This window comes from Lindgomyces ingoldianus, assembly GCF_010093535.1.
Source record: "Lindgomyces ingoldianus strain ATCC 200398 unplaced genomic scaffold BDR25scaffold_23, whole genome shotgun sequence".
Classification (NCBI taxonomy): Eukaryota; Fungi; Ascomycota; class Dothideomycetes; order Pleosporales; family Lindgomycetaceae; genus Lindgomyces; species Lindgomyces ingoldianus.
Genome location: NW_022985184.1, coordinates 458,023 through 481,548, shown reverse-complemented (window position 1 = coordinate 481,548; position 23,526 = coordinate 458,023). Strand labels below are relative to the sequence as shown.

The following is a 23,526-nucleotide window of genomic DNA, read 5'->3' as shown; positions in this document are numbered from 1 at the left end:
TTTCATCAATTCCTCGATGAGTAGTCGTGACTGACTGGGCAGAAAATTCTGACGGAGGGACGACGCAAATTTTGCCAGCAGTGCCTTTGGCCAAGTCTCAACCAGCGCCGTCTGAAGTTGCTGCCAGGTGGAAGGATCAAGGGGTCACCTCCGCTATCCCTGAGGAAGAGCGGGGCATAAGAGCAAGCAGTTAAATATTTGCTGTTGGCCTCGAGCCAACCTGCCCCTCCAGTGCAACCGAGTAGCGCCCGCGGCCTCTGTCCCACCATGGTCGGAGACAAGATGATGCAAGACTGCACAGGGAAACGTCCTCTTCATGCTTTGCGCGAGTCGGCGAGGCTTCTGAGTTTCCTCTTGATGCTTTATGCAGCGGTGGGAGCTGCTAGTTCCGCCTGGTGGGTCCGGGGAAGTTGATCCTGGACCGCTAGTATGGATTTGAGGTGCCAGGAACGAGTGAGGAAGCCGTCGATCGACCGAGAGAGCTCGAAATTACTCGGTGCCGCAATGCTCTGGAAATTGGAAGGTTCCTGGCGTCACCTTGATGCTTCTGGTCGAGGGCTGCCCCTTTTACTTTGTTCCCGCATCTCAGATGAGGGTGGGCTGGCGGGGGCAGCCTGAGCCACAACCCCTCGTTTTTTCTGCCGAGTCTTGCTGTGCGCTGGAAAAGTTACAGAGGCAAGTCGTCGCGGGAGCGGTGTGAACATAGCTCCAATGGCGCATCCGGAAGTGCCTTTGAGAAGTAGTTCACTGGCAGAAGTAAACAGGCTACGCCTCCAAAAGGAAACGTGAAGAGATAAGTGCAGCGGACGGAGAGTGACAAACTCATACCGCTATTTCGTAGACGCCGTGCCACAGCCAGGAGTGCCACGAACGGCAGGAAAAGGCATCGCCGTGGTCTTGGGGACACCCCGCATACGAGGGTTCTAGGTACCTATAGCCTGTAGAATAACGGTTGGGTGTAGAGTTGCCATGTTGCAGTCAGGTGCGCGGGCATCAAAATAGTGGTGATATCACGGGCTGGCGCGGGAGAAACCACTGGAAATGCCGCCGGGGCGTGAGCAGGACAGGGACTTGACGATGCAAACGCTGCACGGAGTGAGCGTTCCAAGGTTGCCGTCATCAACGGCACACCCTCATCTCACCTGGATAGTCATCTCACAGCGGCTTTTCCAGAAGTTCTTCGAGCACCAGGGCTGCCAGCGTTAGTGCACCGGAAGCTTGGAAGGCGAGGCGGCGCGCCCCAGCCACAAATTAGAGCTGAATGACCTAAGCATCTGCTGCCCCTCCGCTCTTGCCATCGCTGCATCCCCCCCTTTCCACCTTGGCTTGAAGCGAAGCGAACAAAACTCCATCGCCCACTTTCAGCAAGTCGTCTTCCATCTCGCTCAACACTCTCCATTATTCCCATCGCCTATCTACGCTCTTTGGCATTGTCGCCCGCCCTAGATTCCCTTGTTGCACCGGCCCTACCGGTGTTGTCTCCTGTATGCGCCATCCCACGACACGGAATGAAAGAGCACACCTGCGACTCCACCCAACCGCTTCCAATTTAACATCCACGCGCACTCGGCCGGCAAGAACCCATTAACACCACGGCCCGAGCTGTTAGAATACTGCTGCTGCCCTCATGCCCTCCGCCGACATGACGCTCGTCTCCGCCAGCTCGTCGCCTGCCGTGGCCCGCAAGTCCGGCTCTGCGCCCGAGAAGAAGTACAAGTGCCAGTTCTGCAATCGCGCCTTTAGCAGGAGCGAGCATCGTAGCCGGCACGAGAGATCGCGTAAGTCGCCCTTCGTTTCCTGATAAAAATAGTGGGATGTAGAGGTCCGAGTTTACTGATGCGGGTCGCGAGGCGCGCATGCGGGGAAGACTGACACAGTGTTGCTAACTGCCCCTCATCAACAGACACGAAAGAACGACCCTTCAAATGTCTCAAATGCCGTAGCACCTTCGTGCGCCGCGATTTGCTGCTGCGACACGATCGAACCGTCCACGCCAAAGATGGCGGCGTCCCTCTGCATAGCGAAGTAAAGCGTCGAACCACCACAAAGGCACCCGAAGTCTCTCTGCCCGGCCCCTCTAAGACGTCGATGCCCATTGACACCGCCACGCTCGAGCAGATAGAGGCCAATAGCGATGAGATGGTCGATATCGAGACGGCTGCGATGCTGATGACCGACTTCCATCACAAGGCCATGGCCAGCCAGGAGCCCGAGATCGCCAGCGAGGCGCCCATCTCCCCGAACGGCCAACCGCTGATGGAGCCATCGGTAGCGTATGCGCCGGGCGCTGTGTCGTTGCCCCAAATGCCGTGGGACTCCATGGTGCCGCACTCGACCTCCGAACCGAAGTCACACTCGATCGCTTCGAGCTCTCAAGAATCACATCCAGCTTTCAACAGCGCCAGCGCCCTGAGCTCGCATCCTCACCAGCTGCCTCCTATCATGGAGCGACAGATGTCTGGAAGCGACACCCTTGCGCCGACCTTCCAGTCGATGAACGGCTCAATGCCGGTGTCTGGTCTTGCTACACCTGGCGCCCTTTCGCCGTACCCCTCCATGCTTGGCCCCGTATCGCCGGTCGATTACCGTAGGTCACCTGGGCCGAGCCAGGCGCTGACAATGACGAAGGCGCCACAGATCGAGTCGGAGGAGCAGTGCGCGAGGATTTTTGAAAACATCAAGAATTCTGACAGCGAGAACGCCCTCTTGGAAACCTTCCATCTCCCAAGCCTAAACACACTGAACAGGCTCCTCAAGACCTACTTTGACCTGTTCCATCACCACCTCCCGTTCCTGCACCCAGCATCATTCCAGCCAACGGAGGTCGCCGCCCCTCTTCTTCTAGCGGTCTTGTCGATCGGAGCGTTATACATCTTCGATCAGGATCAAGCATACATGCTTCACATTGGCTCAAAGGTTCTTGTCAACCAATTTCTTCAGAACAAAGAAAACTTCAGCTCTCGAAAGTGTCCGCTCTGGACCATGCAAGGTACGCTGCTGAACATGATCTTTGCTAGCTGGAGTGGTGACCCTAAGGGCCTCGAATGGGCTTGCTCAATTAAGAGCTTGCTTGCCAATGTAAGTGTTCGAATCTCCATACCCGGAATGTTAGCTAACTCGACCCAGATGGTTGCTGGGAACCGATATGAACTCAAATTACGCACGGAAGCACGAGAGGGAGCACAGCCGAACCATGAGCAGTGGATCGAAGATGAACAGTGTCGACGAACTTACTATGCTGTCTACATCTTCTTTGGCCTTTTGACACTGACATATAATCACACACCGGCTATGGGATTTAATGAGTTTGACACGCTCGAATTGCCATCTTCCGAATCTCTCTGGACTGTGGAGGTCTCTGATGACGAATCATGGCGTGAAAGCCTGGCTGCATCCAAGATCATTACGTTCCGACAAGCGCACGACAATCTTTTCCAAGGGGAGCCTGCGCGCTACAGTGCTTTTGCGACCCGCGTCATGATCAACGCACTGTTCCTCGAGGTTTGGTATCACAAGCGTAGTCCTGAGGCGCTCCAAGATGTAGTGACTGAGTATAAGCTGAGGCTTGCACTTGAGACCTGGGAAAAGTCACTGGATCTTTGCGAACCGGAAACCGTTGTGGTGCAATTGAGCGCTCCCCACAAGGGCCATCCGCTTATCTTTAACGCTATGGCCCTGTATCGGAATACTCGGACTCGTCTTGTGGTTGACCTTAAGTCTGTTCAGGAAGCCCTCCGCTATCATGACTCTTACGAGGTCGCCGCTGCAATGACGAACGCCCGGGACAAGGTCCAGCGGTCCCAGGAGATGATCAAAGTCATTCAAGAATGCTTCGACTGTATCGAGGTTGCAGCCGTGCAAGGCATCCGTTGGGTAGCACGTACTTCTGCTACAAATTGGAGTATTGAACATCCCCTGACTGGCATGGATCTCATGGTCATTCTTACGCTCTGGCTCTACCGTCTAGAACATGATGAAGAGCCTGCTTCGGAAGAAGAGCTTGCAATGTACAACAAGTTGCGGAATCTGTTCGACGATGATTCCGTGGATGTCTATGGTGCAAAGCTGAGTTCCACTGTAGCGAGGCTTTGGGGAAGCATGATTGACGAGGTTGTAGTTTGGGGGTATGTATATCCTCTCGAAATCCCCCTGAGCTCCTGCTAACATCTCGACAGTATCACCAAGCTAATGGGTGAAGCATTCAAGCTCCACTCGCAGGCCCTCGTCGGCTATGAAGATGCAATGTCGTCCCGCTCGGGTTCCGCAACACCTTCAATGGCTACTGGGGGTGTCCAGGTTTTGGAGATGCAGGTGGCCTACTAAGGGCACAACTAATGCCTATTTTAACGAGTTTTATGATCTCTCTTTGCTCAGTTCCTTTTTTGGTTCTATCTTTACTCTAGACTGGGCCCACATTTCCGTCTCTCGTCATCCCCTCTCTGCATGTGGGAGCATGGCTTGGAGTTCGGGTGTTCCCTTTGTTGCATATCAGGCGTGATAATCTCTCTCCTATTTCTTTTATTTGTCAAGACTGGGGTGATAATGGCGAATTGGGGCGGTCTGGTCCAGTTACTATACACACTCGGGCTCGGGCTCTTCCTCAGAGGCTTCGGGGCTGCACTAATATCTCGGCGTTGCTCTCATACCCTCTTTGTCTACTGGACTGTTCTGCTGGCTGGCCCCATGCGCTTATTTCACCCTGTTCTTCCGCAGTCTTGGTCGCTGCAAATCGTAATACCTCACACTCCTCTGTTCGATTTTCTTATTTTCTTGCCTTTTTGGTCACCTATCAGATCTTCTTCTGCATATACCACAGTTTCTACGTCATTTGTCGTTGCGAAGATGGAAGATGAATTGGTAGCATGTGGGCCGTTGCACTCGGCTGGGGAAGGGGTGTGGAGTGAAATCGTTTGATTTTAGAATAGCCCTGTATAAATAGTCGTTCTCATGGGAGTAAATACCTTGACTTCCGCTTTGCTTCTGATGTTGTAAATCCCTACTCCCGTGACCTTTAAACTGGTGACTGATACCTAGCGAATGTGTGGGTGACCTTTGCCATCTCGCGAGCGCCAAGATTTCGCCAAGGCGCCCAACCTCGAAATTTGGAAGCGAAAAAAGTTCAGTCGGAAAGCTCTACCACAGCTTGCAACCTCACCACGACCAGCACCCTCTCACTGCACACCATCTACCAGTTGCTATTGAGTATATTCAATCAAAATCATACATAATGGGAAAGGATCACTCTGACAAGAAGATTAAGAAGGAGAAGAAAGAGAAGAAGGAAAAGCGCGCCGAGGAAAACGGCGTTGTGAAGGTGAAGAAAGAGAAGAAAGAAAAGAAGAGCAAGACAGTTGACAGCGATGTGAAAGTCACAAAAGCCTTGGAGGCAGAACTTGAAAGGGCCGCTTCACCAGAGGTATCACTGGTGAGACTGGACGACGATGGGGATGTCTCGATGCAAGACAACAAGCCCGCACTGGGTTCGCTGGTACCGTTTGCGAACCCTCTTGCAGACGACCCTAAGGAAATCAAGAAGATCTTGCGAACGGTTAGGAAATGTGAGTCTTTTGGCACTCCCTTTCTTCCCTTCTATCCCACACCAGGCTGTGTCGCGTGGATGCTAAACATTGATTTCTCCAGCGGCCAAAACCAAGACTCTGAGACGCGGCGTTAAGGAAGTCGTTAAAGCTCTTCGCAAGTCGGAGGCCGCCACTCCCTCAGCTGCCAACATGGCGGACCCACCTGCCGTTTGTATCATTGCCGCCGACATCTCTCCTATGGACGTCATCTCGCACATCCCAGTCCTCTGCGAAGACCACCTCATTCCATACATCTACATCAGATCGCGGGCGGAACTCGGCGAAGCCAGCGCGACAAAGAGGCCAACTAGTGTCGTCATGATTGCTAGAGAGCGTGTGTCAAAGAAGGTGAAGGATATCAAGGACAGTGATGTGAAGGAATTCCAAGATGCATACGGTGATCTAGTTAAGCTTGTCATCAAGGCGTCGAGAACTGTGCGGAAATGAGGAAGTCAGTTCAGTATGGATTGAAGTCTCTTTGCTATGGCGTTGTGTCGTTACAACGGGAATGGAGTCTGGCGTTCAATGCCTACGGGCCGGGATCTATACAGCATCCAGAGAGCCATAATCGGGAGTATCCAGAGGCCGGCTAGCTTCTGAGTTTCAATCTCGTTCAAGACCTGCTTCGAAGTAGTCCTTATGTCCGATAAATCCTGTTGTGTTAATGATCACCAACATCTCCGAACCCTCTCACAATCTATTATGTGCAAGGGTCAGGCGTTCCCACTCGTATACATGGCCCATCTGAGCAAGGCTATTTGGTTCGCCTACTTTGGCGGTATGCTAATTCCGATCTTTCTAATTATACCTACATCCAGATGCATCGGCGTATAAATGCATGGTCAGAACGCCAGCCATAGCAGCCTGACTTTGTAGGTTTATTCTTTCTGTCTGGTTCTCCCAACTGTAATGTGCATAGGTCAGCCGTCATCGCTCAATAAGACGTCCTTTGCAATGGCTTGCAAAATCATACTCGTAACTAGGGCAAATAGAGGTATACACACCCGCCGTCTCAGTTTCCTTAGTCTTTCGGAAAGAGCAGGTGTCAAGAAAAGTGGTGGGTTTATTGCAGGATGCCATTTCCTAAATGCTTTCGCTCTGCCTTGATACCCCAGAGAAGGACTACCATAGCTTTCTTAATCCACTAACCGAGCCCAGGCATTAGCTTCGCCATCGTCCAGGCTCTTTCGATCCGCTTCCCCCAGCATACCTACCTTCTTGGCGTCCGCCCCGTTCCCTCCGGAGAAGAAGCCATATCTTCCCTCCAATCCCTCAGTCTCACCTCAACATTTGCCACCATCGAAATCAACATCACAGATGACACCTCGGTCACATCCACCGCATCTCAAGTCAGCGAACGCTTCGGCCACCTCGACGTCCTGGTAAATAACGCCGCAATCAAACCAGATGCCCCCGACTTCAGAATTTTCTTCAACCAAATCCTCGACACAAACGTTACCTCCGTCGTCCAGGTCACGCAAGCTTTCCTATCTGCTCTGCACGCCTCTCCCTCCAAAAAACCCCAGGTCATAAAAATCTCCTCGGCTCGTGGCTCCATTCACCAGCAGACGAACAACGCACTCCCGCCCACGGCGTCGATTCCGTATTTAGTGAGTAAGACGGCATTTAATGTTACAATGTTGGAGATGGGGAAATTGGAGCCAGGAGTCCTCCTTCAGGCGGTGCGTCCAGGACATTGTAGGACAGCTTTTAATGGGTTTAGGGGGACGAAGGACCCGGCCGATGGGGCAAGTGTGGTGGTGGAGCTTGTGGAAGATGAATGGGGAAGGTGGGGAGTGGGGTTTTGGGAGGTTAAAGGGGAGTGGGGAGTGGAGAGAGTGCCTTGGTGAGGATTGTATGGAACTAGTGTAGAGGCTTCTGGAATTCGATGTTAGTTTGGATGAAACTCTGTATTTGGCATAAAGAGGGGCGCCGATAAATAGTCATCAGTGCCACGCTTGCTCCACCTGCCCACTCTACACCTGCCCCTCAGGACCCATCACCATCTCGATAGAAGTCTCTGCTTTCTTCTCTATCGTAAGCCGAACAGTCAGATTTTGTCCACTTTCACCGTCCAATTCATCCACCTTCATGATTTCTACCAGACCTGAACCATATCTTGAACCTGAGTCCTCCGCCCTCCAGTATTAGTGAAACGGGAAATCTGCGAGTCTTACTAAACTAGGCTAGAAATTCACCTCTCCTTCTTTGGCAAATGTCATCGGATCTAAATCAATGATGATTTGTTTGTTCTGCTCTTAGAGATAAGATGAAACGTAAACCGCCTGAGATACACGTTCTGGTCTTTACAAAGATTTAACGGAATACCGCAAGCTACTAGGGTAGGATTAAACACCTAACGAGGTTCGTCATCTGCTCAAGGCAAGAGAGGTGCTTTCACCCCACATGCGGTCCAAAGTAAATTGCGGAGCCCAATTGCCCCTTCTAAGCGGAGACTTAGCCTAGCCGCTCCTCCACGAGGTTTGCATGTCTTCGCCTCCAGCCGATAATACCTTGCTATTGTCGAATAAACTTCGTGATGATACCAAGCTTCTCAACCATACCTTGAGTTCCATGGGCAGGTCACTCTAAAACGTGAGATTCACCCACCTCCAAACAAGCACTTTGCAGTTGAAGCTCTACCCAAAAATATGGAACTTTGGTACTTGGTAAATAGGGTTGGAGGTTGGGCCTGGCTGCTATTGCTTTTACATCTGTTTCAGTTCTAGATGCCGGTGCAAGCAGTTGTGGGTATTCTGGACCTCCCTAGACAAATGACGTACTTGGGCTTGCTCAAGAGGGTATCTCCGTATTCGGTAAATCAAAAGCCATATCTTGTTGGGAGTGTCACAAATTGTTGGGTTCCATCTTTGCGATGGAGTTCGAGAAACATTGTCTTGAACCTGGACCGTTCAGATTTATATTGGTGCCAGATTTTCCGATGCTAGCCCTGGGCCTTTAGATGTTTATGCCATCTAGCTACACAATCAGAATCTATGGAATTGCAGCTTGGAGATCCCAACGCATGGGTCTCACGGAACGCATAGCACCTTTTCTTCTCTTTGCTATGTAATTAGTTCGAGCAGGAACTCTAGGCTTCCAACCGCCCGGCCTAGCAAATGGTGAGTTCTCAAGTATATATAGAGGCCTCTCATGCCTTCTACATCTGCCATCAACATCGCATTCATTTTATCTTCACCAAATACGACCAACCCACTATGAGAGTTCTAAAGGCGACAGCATTGTTGGCTCTGGCCGCTTCTGTGCTTGGATTTCCCCAAGGTGCTGACCCCGCCAACTTCCCAACTGCGAGCGCAGTGTCTGCACCCATTGGAGAATCTGCTCAATTCGTTTCCTCCAACCCAACTGGCTTGTCTCAGTCTGTGGCCGCTGAGATTTCTTCTTTATATCCACCCCAGGAACGCTCCATAGCGTATAGTCCTTGTGTCGAACTGCCTCAAGGCTCTGGCGATACTCCCAAACCAGATACTCCAGCGGTATTCCAATCCTATTCTGTATTTGCTCAGGTGGCACGGTCTGCTCCCATACCCCCAGGCTACAGGCAGACCTTCGGGAATCTCCAAGCTTCGTGCAATGCTCAAGGATACCTGGGCTATGCTTCTATGAGGAGCTATAACCCAACGATGTGTGCAGCCTTCTGTAACAAGACCCTTGGTTGCCAATCCTTCAACATCTACTACGAACGCGATCCAACTCTCAATCCAGGACCCGGCTGCCTTAATCCTGCTAGCACCACTTTCATCAAGTGCGTGCTCTGGGCCGGACAAGTCAACGCAGCAAATGCAGTGAACACTGGTCAGTGGCGCGCCAACTTCCAAGTTGTCATAGCCGGCAGCAATGGCTACTGGACTGGGAAATGATTGGTATATGGCCAGTTAAAGTCTATGGGATTGAGAATTCAACGGTGGGTAGTGAGGGTTTGTTTACGAGGAGTAATCGGGAGAGGGAGGGGCTGCGAGATCTTAAGGGGATATGGGTGGTGAAGGGTGATGCTTTGGTTTTGGTCGTTGTTGGTTGGTAGTCGGCTTCCCTTCCTGGTGTGATATAGTTGGTAATTCTGTCAAAACTGCTTCGACATACGCTTCCCTCAGCCCAGACCAAACAAGTGATTGTAAAAGAGATGCGGAAATTGGGGGCCAGAGGATCCTGCCAGTTCTGTAGCACGTGAGACAGTATACTTGTGGCTGATGCAGTCCATCGAATGTGTCCGGGATTCCTGCTTCCTCAGCTTAGCCGTGAATAATGCAGCACAAACGAGGGGGGCGATGCCCAACACAAACACCCATTAGCCAATGATGGCTAGAGCCGTCAGCATTCACTGGAGACTGGGAGCGCGGGTGTGGCGCAGCATGGGCATGATGCGGTCAAAGCCAGGTGCGGTCATTTCAGCTTGCTCACCCTCGACCTTCCGAGGACCCTCAGGCTTTCTTCGATTATAACACTCTTGCTTTCTCTTTCTCTTCCTCGCTCGATCCCTCGTATACACACATCCACACGGCTAACTCTCCAGCCACCAGTCCAAATCCACAACAATAATGGGAGTAAGTTGTTGCCTGCGCCCGTCTGGTTGACGGCTCGTCAGAGCTGCCCCTCCATTGCTGCCCCGCAGCTATCGCACGTCATGCAAACATTCTCGTTGGGCTGACTTTGTGCCTCTTCTCCTATAGCTCGCGTCAAAACTCGCCGCAGCAGGCCCACCGCCTGGAGCATATCCACAGGGAGGCCAACTGCAAGGCGGTTATGTGAGTGTTCCATGGTCACTTTGTGCTCAATGAAGGCCTCCTCAGGGCACTTTCTACTAACGCCACGCACTCCAGCCCGGGCAGCCACAGTACCAGGCCTTTCCTGGCGCCGGTGCTCCGGTAAGCAAAAAGTCTCTTTACTACTTCCTCGTTTGCCTGCGTCGCCGTCATCTTTCACAAGCGCGCCACCTTGGACTCCCGCGCAAACAACTTGTCGTCTCCCGTACCTTGTCCTCTGCCCTTGTTCTATCTGCGACTCCTCTACACTATTGCCATGGCCAACTACGGCGGATACCAGCCATACCCCAACTATGGCGCCCCTAACAACTACGCGCCGAGCCCTCGACCACCAACGAATAATCCCGCTATCCCCCCTCCGTACCCATCTGCGTCGTACTCATCGCCCTCCCCAAATCCAATCTCGGCTGGATCCTACTCACCCTACCCGCAGTTACAGCCTGGATACAACAGACCCCCACCTGCGCCTCCAGGGCTGTCGGGCTATCCACCATACCAACAACAACAACAGCAACAACAACCATATGGACAACAGCCGCCACAGCAATACGGATATGGTGGCCAGCAGCAGCCACAGCCATATGGAGGCCAACTAGGCTATGGACAACAGGCACAAGGACAATACGGCCAATATGTTCGTGACCGACGACGCAGAGCATAACGAGGAAACCTTCGTCTTTGCATTCTCTCTTGTAGCAATTGAGCCACGCTTCCTTGGTTCCGGTAGTTGGACATATGGGATTGGGAGTGGGCCCACTGCCTCTGGACATTTGCCAGAACCGAGGAGGGTGCAGTTGCTTCAACAGAGAGTGCTGGGATTGACGGCCAGCATCGTCTTTCAACTTCGAGAAAAGGAATGCTAACAGCTGTTTTCTGCAGGGACAACCACCGCAAGGCCAATACGGCGCACCACCGCAGCAGGTTCAGGCTGGTCCCGCCGAAATTGCCGCCTACAAGCAGTTGCTGCAGAGCTGCATCCAGGAGAAGCAGCTCCAGACCTTCTATCCACCAAACTCTCCTATGCTCGATCAGATTGCTAGCCGTGCCCCAGCCTTGATCAACCAGGTTATTCAGCGTTGGCGCATCGCCAAGGAGGTTGCAAATGATATTGTCAAGCTTGCCTTGTACGATATTGTCTTGTATATCGACGATAGTGGTTCCATGCAATTTGAGGAAGAAGGCAGCCGTATCAAGGATCTTAGGTTAATCCTTGAGCGCGTCTCCTTCGCTGCCACCTTGTTTGACGCCGATGGGATCTCCGTTCGATTCATGAACACCGACCTCGCCCAGGTCCGCGATCAGGGCGGCCGACCACTCCAAGATGGTGTTGCCAACGAGTCTCAGATTGAGACCATCATGCGTGGAGTGCAGTTCAAGGGACTGACTCCTATGGGCACCTCTCTCAGGCAGAAGGTCATTGATGGAATTGTCATGCAGAAGGCATCCTCCGGTCAGCTTCGAAAGCCTATCTTGGTTATCACCATCACGGATGGGCAACCAGCCGGCGAGCCCCAGAACGCCGTTTTCGACACCATTCGCTATGCGTTTGACACTCTCCAACAACGATTCCCGCAGTATGGACGTGGCGCGCTTGCCTTCGAGTTTGCGCAAGTCGGAAACGATGAGATGGCGAAGAAGTTCCTTGGGAAGCTTGATGAGGATTCTCAAATTGGTCTCATGGTTGATTGCACGTCGAGTATGTTGCTCCTGATCACATCTTAAATGATAGCACTGTATCTAACAACGATTAGACTTCGAGAACGAACAAGAGGAAATGGCCCGTGCCAATCCACCCGTCGACCTCACGCCCGACCTCTGGATCGTCAAACTCCTCCTCGGAGCCATCGACGCCTCCTACGACACTAAAGACGAGAAGACGAACCGTCCTGCCGGCGGTGCTCCGGGAGGATACGGTGCTCCTCCTCAGCAATACGGTGCCCCCCAAGGATACGGTGCTCCTCCACCTGGACAATATGGCGCGCCGCCGCAACCAGGCGGATATGGTGCCCCTCAACAGGGTTATGGAGCGCCTCCGCAACAAGGTGGATATGGAGCGCCTCCCCCCGGACAGTATCCGGGACAGGGACAGTATCCGCAACAAGGAGGTCGTGGTGGTGGTCCCGGCGGATATCCAGGTCAGCAGCCCTATGGACAGCCGCCGCCACCTGGACGGTATTAGAGTGAAAGGTAGATGGTCTGGTTTTGGCCTAGGCTATTATCGATGGGGGTGTGCTCTTTGGGGTGATTTGTACACGGTTGTTTATTTTCTAGGCTCTGGTTGATGCGGAGCACGGAATGGAAAGGAAAGCAATCGGTGGTTAAAAATCATGAATTTCACTTATCTTTTCGATGGATGAATGGGTGGTTTTATGGCTTTCCTAAACCTTGTTCTCTTCCGTGATATGGTGGTTTATTACCATCTCAAGAACAATGATGGGGATTGGGATGCCATATGGTAATTATGGTAGTAAATGAATGACTCGATGAAAATTCTGGAATTTCGATGAGGGATAAGCATATAGGGGGCATGACTGAGATCGTGAATTCGTTTCTAGGACTTTGTATGACTCATTCAGAACCATCCTATCCTACCCCCCCCCCCCCCCCTCTCTTTACCCACCGTTCACAAAGTCCCTCTCCAAGCATCCACCAACAACACACCACCTGCCACAGCTCCTAACCCTGCAACCCAAGTCTCCCCCAACAATCCCTTCTCCAGACTCCAATGTATCGTCATCGGGAAATACGCGATATTTGATAACAGATCACGCATCCATAGCCACTGTCGCTCACGCCCCCGAATCTTGGCATCTTTTTCGTTGTCATCATCCTCGATGGGGGAATTGGAGCTAGATTTAGGAGCGCACGTGACCGGCAAGATCTGCATCTGCAGGTAAAGTCTTAAAAACTCAAGCGCGACGTGGAGGGCCCAGAACCGGGACGAGAGTATCCACCACCTATTCTCCCTAGCTTTCCCTGCTTCCCCGGACCAGGAGGATGAAGTGAGGATGTTTTTGGAGGAGAGGTAGGCGCCGTTTTCGAGGATTTGGAAGGCGGCGCAGGAGAGGATCTGGGCGTAGGGTATTGCTCGGAGGAGCCTGTCTTTGGTCCAGCTGGATGGCTGGTTGCTGGTGTTGGATGATGGGGACTGGAGCCCGGAGTGGTAAGTATCTCGCGCCCAGGAGTATATCCCAATGATTCCCCAGAGCCGCACGAAGATGCGGTAGTCGGAGATTACTACTGCGAGCGCTTTGGAAGTCCGGGCAGCTTGGGCTAGGAGTTTCGCACTTGGTGGGGCGGGGATGGTGGCGATGAGTGTTTCGCCGGGGAGGATGATGGAGGATGCGTTTGTGGCGAGGGTGCTGGCGAGGGTGGTTAGACGGGTAGACAGGGCTTTGGAGAGCAGCGAAGAGAGGAGTTCGAGCGTGTAGCCTAGGGTGCACAGGAGGGCGTCTGTGGAGGAGGGCGAACTGAAGAGGCGGGAGAGGCGGAGGAGGGTTCGATCTGTGCAGGAGAGGTGGCGGAGGATGAGGATGCGGAGATGCTTGAAGAGAGGGGAATTTGGTGGGGGTTGAGAGGCAGCTGGTGGGGACGAAGATGGCGAGGGAGGGTCTCCCGGAGCAAGGGCATGGGGATCAATGGATGGTATCGTGGTGCTTGAGGGGGGGTCTAGAGATGTCATTGTATCTATTTGTCTGGGGAAGGATTACAGAAGAGAAAATCAAAGATGACGGAGACCAAGGAAATTATCGGGGACCTAGCTGGAGGTTTTCCAGGCATGGAGGGGAGTTTATACAGTTCAGTGTTGAGATGCGTGACTGCAATGCGCCTGATATGACCGAGGTTAGATAAAACTTCCGTGCTGCGACTGCACCTGCATCTGAGTCTAGACAACCGTGGTTCTGAGTCCACTAGCATGTGGGATATATACGTCCAATATATCTAAACACCATAGAGAAATCAAGGCAACAACACTCTTGGGTTGCAAGCAGACTCTTGAAGTCTCCAAAGCTCTCCGTGCTTGGCCCAAGGATGCGAATGACGCACATCAAAATGAAGCTTGGACCTCACCCCTGAGCCCTGAATCAGCGGGGATCTCGTCTCTGCGCCCCAAATCTGTCCCCGCCGAAGAAGCAAGCTAATTAGCAGCCAAGCTCACCCCAAACCTCTCGCTCGCTCGCTCTCTCCCTCTCTCTCTCACCGCTTCCCCCCATTCCAATCCAATTCATTCTCTCTTTCCTCCCCATTCTCCCCCTCCCTCCTCCCCTCCCCTTCCCCTCGCCCCCTCCTCTTCCTAAATATCCCCCAGCAACTAGCATCCTACCATGTCCCCAGAACGCCGCCACACTCGCCGCCCAACCTACCCTCTCGCCCATGCCGCGCGCCAAAAACCTCGCCGTATCCCTCTCGTCCTCCGCTTCGCCAAAGGCGCCATCCACAACATCATCCTCATCCCCGTGCTCCTACACTCCCTCTTCACCGTGTTAATCGTCTACCTCGACCGCAATGTCGCGGGTTCCCTTGGCGTCCCTGCAACCGTTATCCCGTCCCTCTCCATCGTCGTCGGCCTGATGCTCGTGTTCCGGAATTCAACTAGCTATGATAGATTCTGGTCCGGCAGGAACTGCTTGACGACGATCGGCACGAGTGTGAGGAATCTGGCACGTGGGTTTTTGGTGAATGCGCATAGGAGCAAGAAGGAGGGCGGGGGATTGACGGATGCCGAGAAGAAGGACACGGAGAAGATTATTCGCGTGTTGATTGCGATTATGTATGCTGTCAAGCATAATCTTCGGGCGGAGTTCAACATCCCTCCCGTACCGCTCAGCACTAGTAGCAGTAGTGAAGAAGCGCCGATTGAAACCAGCAAGGCGGAATACTTCGGGTTGTTGCCGGATGGACTTATGGGGTATGAGGATCAGGGCCTGAGTCTTCCACTGCAATTGACAGTGTTGGTGGAGAGCTATATTCGCCGAGGCTTTGATAGGGGCTGGTTTAATGCGCCGCAGTCGAGTGGGCTGAGTGCGCAGATTAATAGTTTGGTGGATGCGTATGGGAAGATGGAAACGATTCGGTCGACGCCCATCCCGGTTGCGCATCTGTATGTTTCCTCTCTTCCCCCTCCCCTCCTAGCTTCTCTCATCCCACTAACATTCATGTTCCAGCATCCACCAAAAACAAGTCCTTGCCCTGTTCAACTGCATCCTACCCTTCGCGACTGTCGACGACTTCGGGTGGTACGCGGTGCCCATCGTAGCGATCGTCTCGTTCACTCTCTACGGTATCGAAGGCATTGGTGTGCAGCTCGAGGACCCGTTCGGCCACGACAAAAACGATATTAAAATGGACGGTATTATTGAGGATACGAGACAGGAAGTTATGGTGCTTTTGGAGGAGTGGAAAATGGCGGCGGATGGGCACGCAGAGAGGATGGCGGGTGGGATGTTTGATTTTTGATGTTGATTTGGAGGAAAAGGTTGGAGGGGGTGGGAGGTGAGGTATGGTGGGGTGTACTTGGAGCGGGGAGTACGGATGGACAGATAGAGGCTGGGGGATTGAGTCTTTGGCTGATAGCGGGCGGATTAACTAATTACCATATGAGCGAGTATGAGTGAACGTATTAGCATGTGCATAGATGTAGCATAGTTGTGGAGCCGAACCAAACCCTTTCATTCAGTCATTGTACCGTGCACTGTTAAGCTTCTTACAACGATGATGTCACCACTAAACCTCTCCATCAGCTGACTAAATCCGCAAAAAGGGGTTTGTTTGCGGACATCCTTTCGTACCCAGGTACCCTTTCATGTGAGCGTTGTATATTGGGGGCGAGTAATATATATGCAAAAATAGGCATGACTGTCGTATGAATTTAGAAATTTCTCTCTGGCCGAATTCTTGACTTCTCTGATCTGTGCATGTGTCTGGCCGTCCTCATTGCAACCCTGGATCATAAACAAGCAGGCTGACGATTACCTCTCGTTCCTTATCCTACTCCTCGAAAGATGGACTCTTCTGCCCACGTCCAAAATTAGGTATCCCAAAAAGGTGAGCGAGGGAGCCAACAACGATGCCAGAGACTCGAGGAAAGGAGAGAGAGAGAGAGAGTATAGATAATGCTGCCACCCCTTCCCCGCAACTCCCCCAAATGATTTCCACCGAACCCAACAGCAGACAAGCAATGAGAACCAAGCCAAGCAAGGGTCAAGTACAGCCGGCAGTGCAGGAACAGGAATTAAGATAGCCACCTCCTCGCTATAGTCCGTCCAATATTCGGTCTCCTAAATGCATGCAAGGGTAAGGACAGGCCGTGATGATTCGTTCGGTTCAGAACATAGAAACACAGAATAGAAACGAGCAGAGCTTCCAAGTATGCGCCAACACTACTCCTGCAAATGCCAAAAAGACAGACTTCAATTATAGAAAATATGCCCCCTCGCCTCCTGACCGTGACTATCAATTAATATGCAAAGGAGGGAGAGTGGGCGCTGTAGTGCTACTAGGATCCTCTCGTCTGGCACCAGATCCCCGGCCACCGCTCCCGTCGAGGACGAAGGGGCCCGCGTCGTTCCTGGGCGTCATGGGACAGTCAGGTTGGCGGTCAGGACTTAGACCGTTGGAAGCAGTTTGGAAAACAGGAGAGAAGCCTGACGTTTCGTTTGCGTGGGAGATGTTGATGGTGACTGGTTGGGTGACAGAGGACGATGCTGGAGTCCCTGCGTTACGTTGCGGGGTTGCCGGACCTGGAATAGGCTGATTTGCGATGCCGTTTAGAGACTCTGCAATATTGATGTTGGAGAGGGCGGCGGCCAAGTCGTCGGCAAGGCTGACCTGCCCGTTATTCTGTGTGGCAGATGCATCTGGAGCCGGAATCAGCGGTATTTGAGACGCTCGAGGCGTGATGTGGCGATCTTCCTGGGAGTCTTGACCATTTGCTTCAACCTCACTGCTTGCCCGAGCAGGGTCTGAATCCCACTCTTCAAATTCGCCGGGATCTTCAACATCAGCTTCTAGGTCGGCCACGGCCCGACAATTAGGACATAAAAAGTTGGGCCAGGTTGGTCCGTTGAGGATAGGGCGTATGCATTTGTAATGCCAAACATGCGAGCACGGGGCGACAAACAACGATTGACAAGGCTGGCCCGTACTTAGTTTGACACACAGACCAATGTCGAGCGAGACTTACCGCAATTGACATGAGACAAATTGAGCACTCGGAACTATGCGTCGATGCACTGTCACTATCCTTCTTGTTCTTGGCTAGATTTCGGAGTCGTTGGTGGGTTTGTTTGCTGCAGCCGTTAGACTCGATGAAAGAGGCGTCATGGAAGCGAAACATACTTGAAAGTATTCAATGCCTGCTGCCACCCCCTATTACATTCAATCCTAATCTTTACACATCTAAATATCATTTCCTCGCCGCCACGAAAATCGATACCCAGCTGAATGATGTCCCCATCCTTGAGCTTAAACGGTTTCGACTCGGCATTTGGCTGGCTCAAGCGTATGTGGTTTAAAAACGTGCCCGAAGAGCTCTTCACGTCCTTGATGTACCACTGCGAATTTGAGCACCACAACTCGCAGTGTTTCCGGCTCACGACCTTGGACTTGAAGCCTACGGCGGCGGCCGAAGGGACATTGGCTGGAATATCTGGCATGTTATCCCTCTCTGAATACCTCCCAACACGGATAACGGACGACTCGTCTGGCAGTGTTCGTGTTATGGTCGGGAACTGGAGAGACGGCCTCCCCGCGCGAGGGTCCTGATGGGGGATGAACCTTATGGACGGTAGATGCTTGTTGACAGCGACACCGTCGTTCTGGCCTTCAGTGCCTTCCATGGCCGACGCGGGCGGTGTGGTTGCGGGTGTAGGGCCGGACTGATTTCGCACTGTTAGTTGGGGCGCTGCCGTTTCCGCGCGCGTTCTGGTCATGGTAGAGGAGGAGGGAGGGGGCCGGAGCGGATGTGACTGCAAGTCTGAGGGGTCGGGCGCGGTGTGTGATCGCGAAAGGCTACTTGGACCGGCAGGAGCAGCAAGTGTCGAGCGCCCGGATGGCGGGAATATGGGCGAGGTGGTGGATGCGGCGCGAGGGCGATTGCTGCTTGCTCCTGTCTCAGGCCCAGCGTCTCGAGGTATCCTAGCGTCAGCACGTGAGGACCCGCCTGCAGTGCCAGCGACGTGCGAGTGCAGGCTGTGGGTATAGTTACGTAGGTAGCTGAGACCCCGCAGTCTGCTGGGGCGGGTCGGGGAGGGCGACGCTGGAGAGATGGTGGAGGCAGTCACGGCAGTCACTGTTGGAGCGGCGGGGGCTGGGGTTGTAAACATGAGGAGATAACGGCCAGCAGCCTGTAAGGCAGACTTCACAGTCGTGTCCGAGCGGCTGTGATGGCAGAACCGTGGTCGCGTTAGGCGAATAGCGACGGGGAGAGGCTGTTTGAGCGAACCTTGGAAGGTCTGATGCGCGTAGTGAGGCAGAGGAACCCGAAAAGCGGTGGAGCCAAGGAGCGCGCAGGTGCAGGCCAAACGAGTGGAGAAGTCAGCAGAGGACTACACGTCTGGTGGGCATCATTTCACACATCAAATGGTGCTCAGTATACAATAAACGGACTTTGTTCGTCGCCATTGCCGCAGTCGACTGCCCGTGCTGATAGCGGGCTCTCATGCTTGTTGTCGGATTGATACTTCTACACATTCCATCATACATCCTCCATGATACAAAGTCCAGGAAGTCACAGCCAGTGAACAGTATATGGACGTCCAGGGATCAGGAGTGAGCCTAGCTCAGCTGGAGTATCATCCCCTCCTCAGTTCTCCTCACCACCTATCACTGTTTCCTCTTCCGCGTAGCAAGAATCGTCATGTTCATGCGTTGTCTGGACACCAAGACCTCGGGACTGAAGGGATGAAAGGATCACGTGATTTATGATTTCGCTTACGTCAACTCGGTGACGGAAATTTCATCGAGGCATTCCGAAGTGACGGACGCCTTCCTGCTATTCTTTTACCCGACGTTCTATTTTCCACCGTCTCTGGACATGTTGAGGCCTCATTTTCTGCGGCCGCTATCGCGAGGCCTACACCAGGGTGTTCCTATACTCAGAAGCTCAGCAGCTTCCACAGGTTGTAGAGGGTTGGCTACCGTTGTTGCCGAGGAGAAGGTATTCATCCGCTGCGGTTTCTGAGATTGTTCTGTGTCGCTGATACAGCCCTCGCTCTAGGATCCTGTCGAACTCGATCAGATTACCACTCTTCCGAATGGCATCCGGGTCGCGACTGAGGCCCTCCCAGGTCACTTCTCTGGTGTTGGAGTCTACGTCGATGCGGGTTCCAGATATGAGAACGATGCGCTGCGGGGCGTCAGCCATATTATAGACCGGCTGGCATTTAAGTCGACGAAGCAAACGGCCGGGGATGAGATGATAGAGAAAATGGAGTCATTGGGCGGGAACATTCAATGTGCCTCATCTCGCGAATCGCTGATGTATCAATCGGCGACGTTCAACTCCGCAGTCCCAACAACAATTGGTCTTCTGGCCGAAACAATCCGCGACCCCCTCATCACGGAGGACGAGGTGCAGCAACAGCTCGAGACAGCAGACTACGAGATTGGGGAAATCTGGTCCAAGCCAGAGTTGATATTACCGGAGCTTGTACACATGGCAGCATACAAGGACAACACCTTGGGCAACCCATTACTTTGTCCCAAAGAGAGGTTACCATTCATCAACCGTGCGGTAGTGGAGGCGTACAGGAAAGAATTCTACAAGCCGGAAAGGATAGTGGTAGCATTTGCTGGCGTAAACCACGACGAGGCAGTACAGCTATCACAACAATATTTCGGCGACATGCAGAAAGGAGCTGGACCCTCGCTGATCGGCGTCGGCGAAGACAGCATAATTTCAAGCACCATGCCCTCACAACAATCCTTCACAGCCCAACACCCAACACCCACCGGCGCACCACCGCAGACCTCTAAACTCCTCTCCAAAATCCCCTTCTTCAAAAATATCTCAACATCCGCGACTTCCAACGCTTCCGTAAATACCTCCTTTAACCCCTCTCTAGACTACCCACCAATTGACTTCTCTGCACCGTCCCACTACACCGGCGGCTTCCTTACCCTCCCTCCAATCCCACCCCCCCTCAACCCCGCCCTCCCCCGCCTCTCACACATCCACCTCGCTTTCGAAGCCCTCCCCATCTCCTCCCCCGACATCTACTCTCTCGCAACCCTACAAACCCTGCTCGGAGGTGGCGGCTCATTCAGCGCCGGCGGGCCCGGCAAAGGCATGTACTCCCGACTCTACACCAACGTGCTGAACCAGCACGGTTGGGTCGAATCCTGCATAGCCTTCAACCACTCATACACCGACTCCGGCCTCTTCGGCATCGCAGCATCCTGTACCCCCAGCCAAGTCGCCCAGATGCTAGAAGTCATGTGTCGCGAACTCAGCGCACTCGGGCAAGAAACTGGATACTCAGCTCTCAAAGACGGTGAAGTGCAACGCGCAAAAAACCAGCTTCGATCGAGCCTGCTGATGAATCTTGAGAGTCGCATGGTGGAGTTGGAGGATCTGGGGCGACAGGTGCAGGTTCATGGAAGGAAAGTTGGAGTTAAGGAGATGTGCAGGAATATCGAGCAGGTTACTATTCAGGATCTACGGCGCGTGGCGAAGCAGGTTTTTGGGGGTGAGATTGTAAATGCGGGGTGTGGGAGTGGGGCGCCGACAGTGGTGCTGCAGGAAGGGGAGCAGGAGGGGCTGATGAGGAAAGAGTTTTCGTGGGAGGATATTCAGGGTAGGATTGCGAGGTGGAAGCTGGGGAGGAGGTGAGGGAATGGGGATGTGGGGGCAGGCGTATGATTGTCGCGTATGAACGGATCATAGATGGAGGACCTTGTATTTATAGAATGGAGTTTGGAATGGGTGGATGTTTGAATGGAATGGGTTAAGGAACCTGGTTTTAGACCCGGGGAAATTGTACGTTGTGGGTGGATACAGTAATGTGACAATTACGCTCTTCATAATAAAATCGCGAACACGTATACTACACTTTCGTATTTTTCCCACATCAAAACTTACCATAAGTCTCACTCAAACTCACTCCTAGGATCAGGAGCACAATACCCCCTCCCTAACAGGAACCCGGAGAAACTGTCTTCTGCTCGAGCAAACTACTATTGCGTAAGCGCAGACCTCCCATGTCTTCCGTAATGGGTAATCGGTACTTACAAAATTCTTCCGTTCCACAACCCCGTCTTTCACCCAGAAACCATAGCTTCCCATTAAATTCGCCATCATGATGTCTGTGAAGAGACGGTCGCCAACGATGGCGATTTGAGACGGGTGGGTTACCCCTGAGTCCGGGGCGGCCTGGAAGTGGGATAGGACTTCGGACTTGCAGCCAGGTTTCTGGGGAGAGTTAGATAATATCCTAGCCTCACCGGCACAGATACATAGAGGAAAGAATGCGGTCTTCGAAATAATAAAGTGTACCTTTGTGGAATGGCGCAAGACTTTTACGCCTGTGTTCTTCTCAAGTAGCATGGCTTCCGCATAGTCTTTGTCGGAGTCGGTCCCCGCGGTGTTGGAGACTATGAGGAGTTTGGAGCCTGGGTAGGCACGGCGGAGAGCTTGGAATTGGGACTGTGGGGGGAGAGATTAATTAGGAAAGGACGGAGAGAAGGGTAGATTGGGTAGAGAATTGTGTGGGGGAATTTTCAAGGGGTATATATGATGTGGGTAAAATGGGGAAATAAGGAGCATATGGAGCTGAAAGGAAGGCTGGGGGAGGAGCTATATGAAATTTGAAGTTGTAGTAGATACCGCTCGTGAGAAATGGGGAGAATCTCATCCTAGAAAATTAAAATAACAATTTACCTCGTAAGACTTATACACTTCATTGGCATGTGGAACCGCAAAACAGTTGTCTTTATCCAGAACTACCGCCCTGATATCAACTGGCTTTTCTCCATCCGTTTTTGGAAATGCCTTGGACAAGGGAATAGGAAGATGATTGAAGGTAGAAACAGTGTGTTGCGGCAGACAAAGAGTCGGTGACCATATCAGCCGGAATACATTTAGAGTCCCGGAGATGTTCATTTGAAAGTTTGGATGATAACCGCGGAAGCATGGAGAGAAAAGCAGATGAAGTGGGCAGGGTGAAAGCACGTGCGCATGATGGTCCAAGCTCCAGGCACTTCTGAATATCTTCAACGGCTCGAAGTTGGGGCATCCAAAGACCACTTCGCGCTCCCACTCCACATCAACGCGCGCTAACACCAATAAATCTAGTAAATTCCCTTGATCTCCTCACACGAAAACCCCTCCGCCATCATGACTTCTACGATCGGTATACCGATTAAGTTGTTGAACGAGGCCGCCGTATGTGCCGTACCATTTCCCACACAACGCTGTTCAGGCGGCTAACGCCCCACACATAGGGCCACATCATCACCCTCGAAATTACGTCCGGCGAATTATACCGTGGCAAGCTACTCGAAGGCACAAGCCCCCCCTCCCAATCCCCAAATCTGTATATGTCTAGAAATAGTCCACTGACTGTCCAAACAGCTGAGGACAACATGAATGTCCAACTCAAGGACATCACGGTCACGGCGCGCGACGGGCGAGTCTCACATCTGGAGCAAGTGTATATTCGGGGATCACATGTGCGGTACTTCATTGTGCCTGATATGCTTAGGTACGCTGCCTTTGTGTGGGGTTCCTATTTCATATGAGTGTTCTGACAGTGTTGATAGGAATGCGCCGATGTTCCGATCGCGTGGTACGAGGGGTCGCGGTGTTGGCTTGGCACGAGGAAGGGCTACGGTCAATAGGGCAAGGGGCGTAAGGGGAGGACGCTGAGGGGGAAGGGTGCATAGCTTGAATTTTGGAGGGAATGAAATTGGCCGCCGACATAGCGGTATGGGCTCAGCTCCCTGGTGTGGCGGAGGGCACTGCATGAAGGCCAGAACTAGACCCAAATTTGCTGGTCTGGTCGAGAATATCAGGATTCGGGCACGAATAGGCAAAGCTTCAAATACCCTCGAAGACGCTTCTTGAGAAGCAGGAAAATAAGAAGAAATCTGCGATCTTACCTGGTTACCTATAGATATCTGATACGTGACAACTCATTGAATGCGATAATATGAAGCCTATAATATCC

At 52.6% G+C, this 23,526-nt stretch overlaps 11 protein-coding genes across 11 annotated transcripts; 8 read left to right on the top strand and 3 right to left on the bottom strand.

The window, feature by feature from the left end:
* Positions 1-1,642: 1,642 nt before the first annotated feature.
* BDR25DRAFT_230256 (uncharacterized protein) lies at positions 1,643-4,323 on the top strand (the record flags this gene model as incomplete). The annotated part of the gene is made up of 4 exons (XM_033685334.1): positions 1,643-1,778; positions 1,904-3,078; positions 3,127-4,124; positions 4,176-4,323. The coding sequence occupies 4 exons, from the start codon at positions 1,643-1,645 to the stop codon at positions 4,321-4,323; spliced, it is 2,457 nt and encodes an 818-aa protein (XP_033545612.1).
* Positions 4,324-5,138: 815 nt separating this feature from the next.
* Positions 5,139-6,240, top strand: BDR25DRAFT_304753 (L30e-like protein). The gene is made up of 2 exons (XM_033690277.1): positions 5,139-5,558; positions 5,641-6,240. The coding sequence occupies exons 1-2, from the start codon at positions 5,228-5,230 to the stop codon at positions 6,024-6,026; spliced, it is 717 nt and encodes a 238-aa protein (XP_033545611.1). The 5' UTR covers positions 5,139-5,227; the 3' UTR covers positions 6,027-6,240.
* A 293-nt stretch (positions 6,241-6,533) lies between these two features.
* BDR25DRAFT_372616 (NAD(P)-binding protein) lies at positions 6,534-7,429 on the top strand (the record flags this gene model as incomplete). The annotated part of the gene is made up of 2 exons (XM_033697236.1): positions 6,534-6,636; positions 6,738-7,429. The coding sequence occupies 2 exons, from the start codon at positions 6,534-6,536 to the stop codon at positions 7,427-7,429; spliced, it is 795 nt and encodes a 264-aa protein (XP_033545610.1).
* A 1,158-nt stretch (positions 7,430-8,587) lies between these two features.
* BDR25DRAFT_304752 (uncharacterized protein) lies at positions 8,588-9,706 on the top strand. Its single transcript, XM_033690276.1, has one exon. The coding sequence runs from the start codon at positions 8,798-8,800 to the stop codon at positions 9,458-9,460; it is 663 nt and encodes a 220-aa protein (XP_033545609.1). The 5' UTR covers positions 8,588-8,797; the 3' UTR covers positions 9,461-9,706.
* A 796-nt stretch (positions 9,707-10,502) lies between these two features.
* BDR25DRAFT_304751 (uncharacterized protein) lies at positions 10,503-12,857 on the top strand. Its single transcript, XM_033690275.1, has 3 exons — positions 10,503-10,994; positions 11,240-12,056; positions 12,112-12,857. The coding sequence occupies exons 1-3, from the start codon at positions 10,617-10,619 to the stop codon at positions 12,537-12,539; spliced, it is 1,623 nt and encodes a 540-aa protein (XP_033545608.1). The 5' UTR covers positions 10,503-10,616; the 3' UTR covers positions 12,540-12,857.
* A 132-nt stretch (positions 12,858-12,989) lies between these two features.
* Positions 12,990-14,199, bottom strand: BDR25DRAFT_264644 (uncharacterized protein; the record flags this gene model as incomplete). Its single annotated transcript, XM_033686881.1, has 1 exon — positions 12,990-14,199. A coding segment is annotated over exon 1 (1,053 nt), but the record flags the coding sequence as incomplete, so codon positions are not given.
* Positions 14,139-15,817, top strand: BDR25DRAFT_326488 (uncharacterized protein; the record flags this gene model as incomplete). The annotated part of the gene is made up of 3 exons (XM_033692278.1): positions 14,139-14,157; positions 14,696-15,461; positions 15,526-15,817. 3 exons carry the CDS (start codon positions 14,139-14,141, stop codon positions 15,815-15,817), a joined length of 1,077 nt encoding a protein of 358 aa, XP_033545606.1.
* Positions 15,818-16,813: 996 nt separating this feature from the next.
* Positions 16,814-18,291, bottom strand: BDR25DRAFT_230602 (uncharacterized protein; the record flags this gene model as incomplete). The annotated part of the gene is made up of 3 exons (XM_033685345.1): positions 16,814-17,494; positions 17,544-17,649; positions 17,699-18,291. The coding sequence occupies 3 exons, from the start codon at positions 18,289-18,291 to the stop codon at positions 16,814-16,816; spliced, it is 1,380 nt and encodes a 459-aa protein (XP_033545605.1).
* A 1,066-nt stretch (positions 18,292-19,357) lies between these two features.
* Positions 19,358-21,381, top strand: BDR25DRAFT_264637 (uncharacterized protein). The gene is made up of 2 exons (XM_033686880.1): positions 19,358-19,517; positions 19,578-21,381. Exons 1-2 carry the CDS (start codon positions 19,395-19,397, stop codon positions 21,189-21,191), a joined length of 1,737 nt encoding a protein of 578 aa, XP_033545604.1. The 5' UTR covers positions 19,358-19,394; the 3' UTR covers positions 21,192-21,381.
* A 67-nt stretch (positions 21,382-21,448) lies between these two features.
* Positions 21,449-22,460, bottom strand: BDR25DRAFT_230721 (HAD-superfamily phosphatase; the record flags this gene model as incomplete). Its single annotated transcript, XM_033685354.1, has 4 exons — positions 21,449-21,532; positions 21,624-21,770; positions 21,855-22,004; positions 22,239-22,460. 4 exons carry the CDS (start codon positions 22,458-22,460, stop codon positions 21,449-21,451), a joined length of 603 nt encoding a protein of 200 aa, XP_033545603.1.
* Positions 22,461-22,603: 143 nt separating this feature from the next.
* On the top strand, positions 22,604-23,450 carry BDR25DRAFT_304749 (Sm-like ribonucleoprotein). The gene is made up of 4 exons (XM_033690274.1): positions 22,604-22,742; positions 22,802-22,862; positions 22,932-23,061; positions 23,120-23,450. The coding sequence occupies exons 1-4, from the start codon at positions 22,695-22,697 to the stop codon at positions 23,223-23,225; spliced, it is 345 nt and encodes a 114-aa protein (XP_033545602.1). The 5' UTR covers positions 22,604-22,694; the 3' UTR covers positions 23,226-23,450.
* The last annotated feature ends 76 nt before the right edge of the window (positions 23,451-23,526 follow it).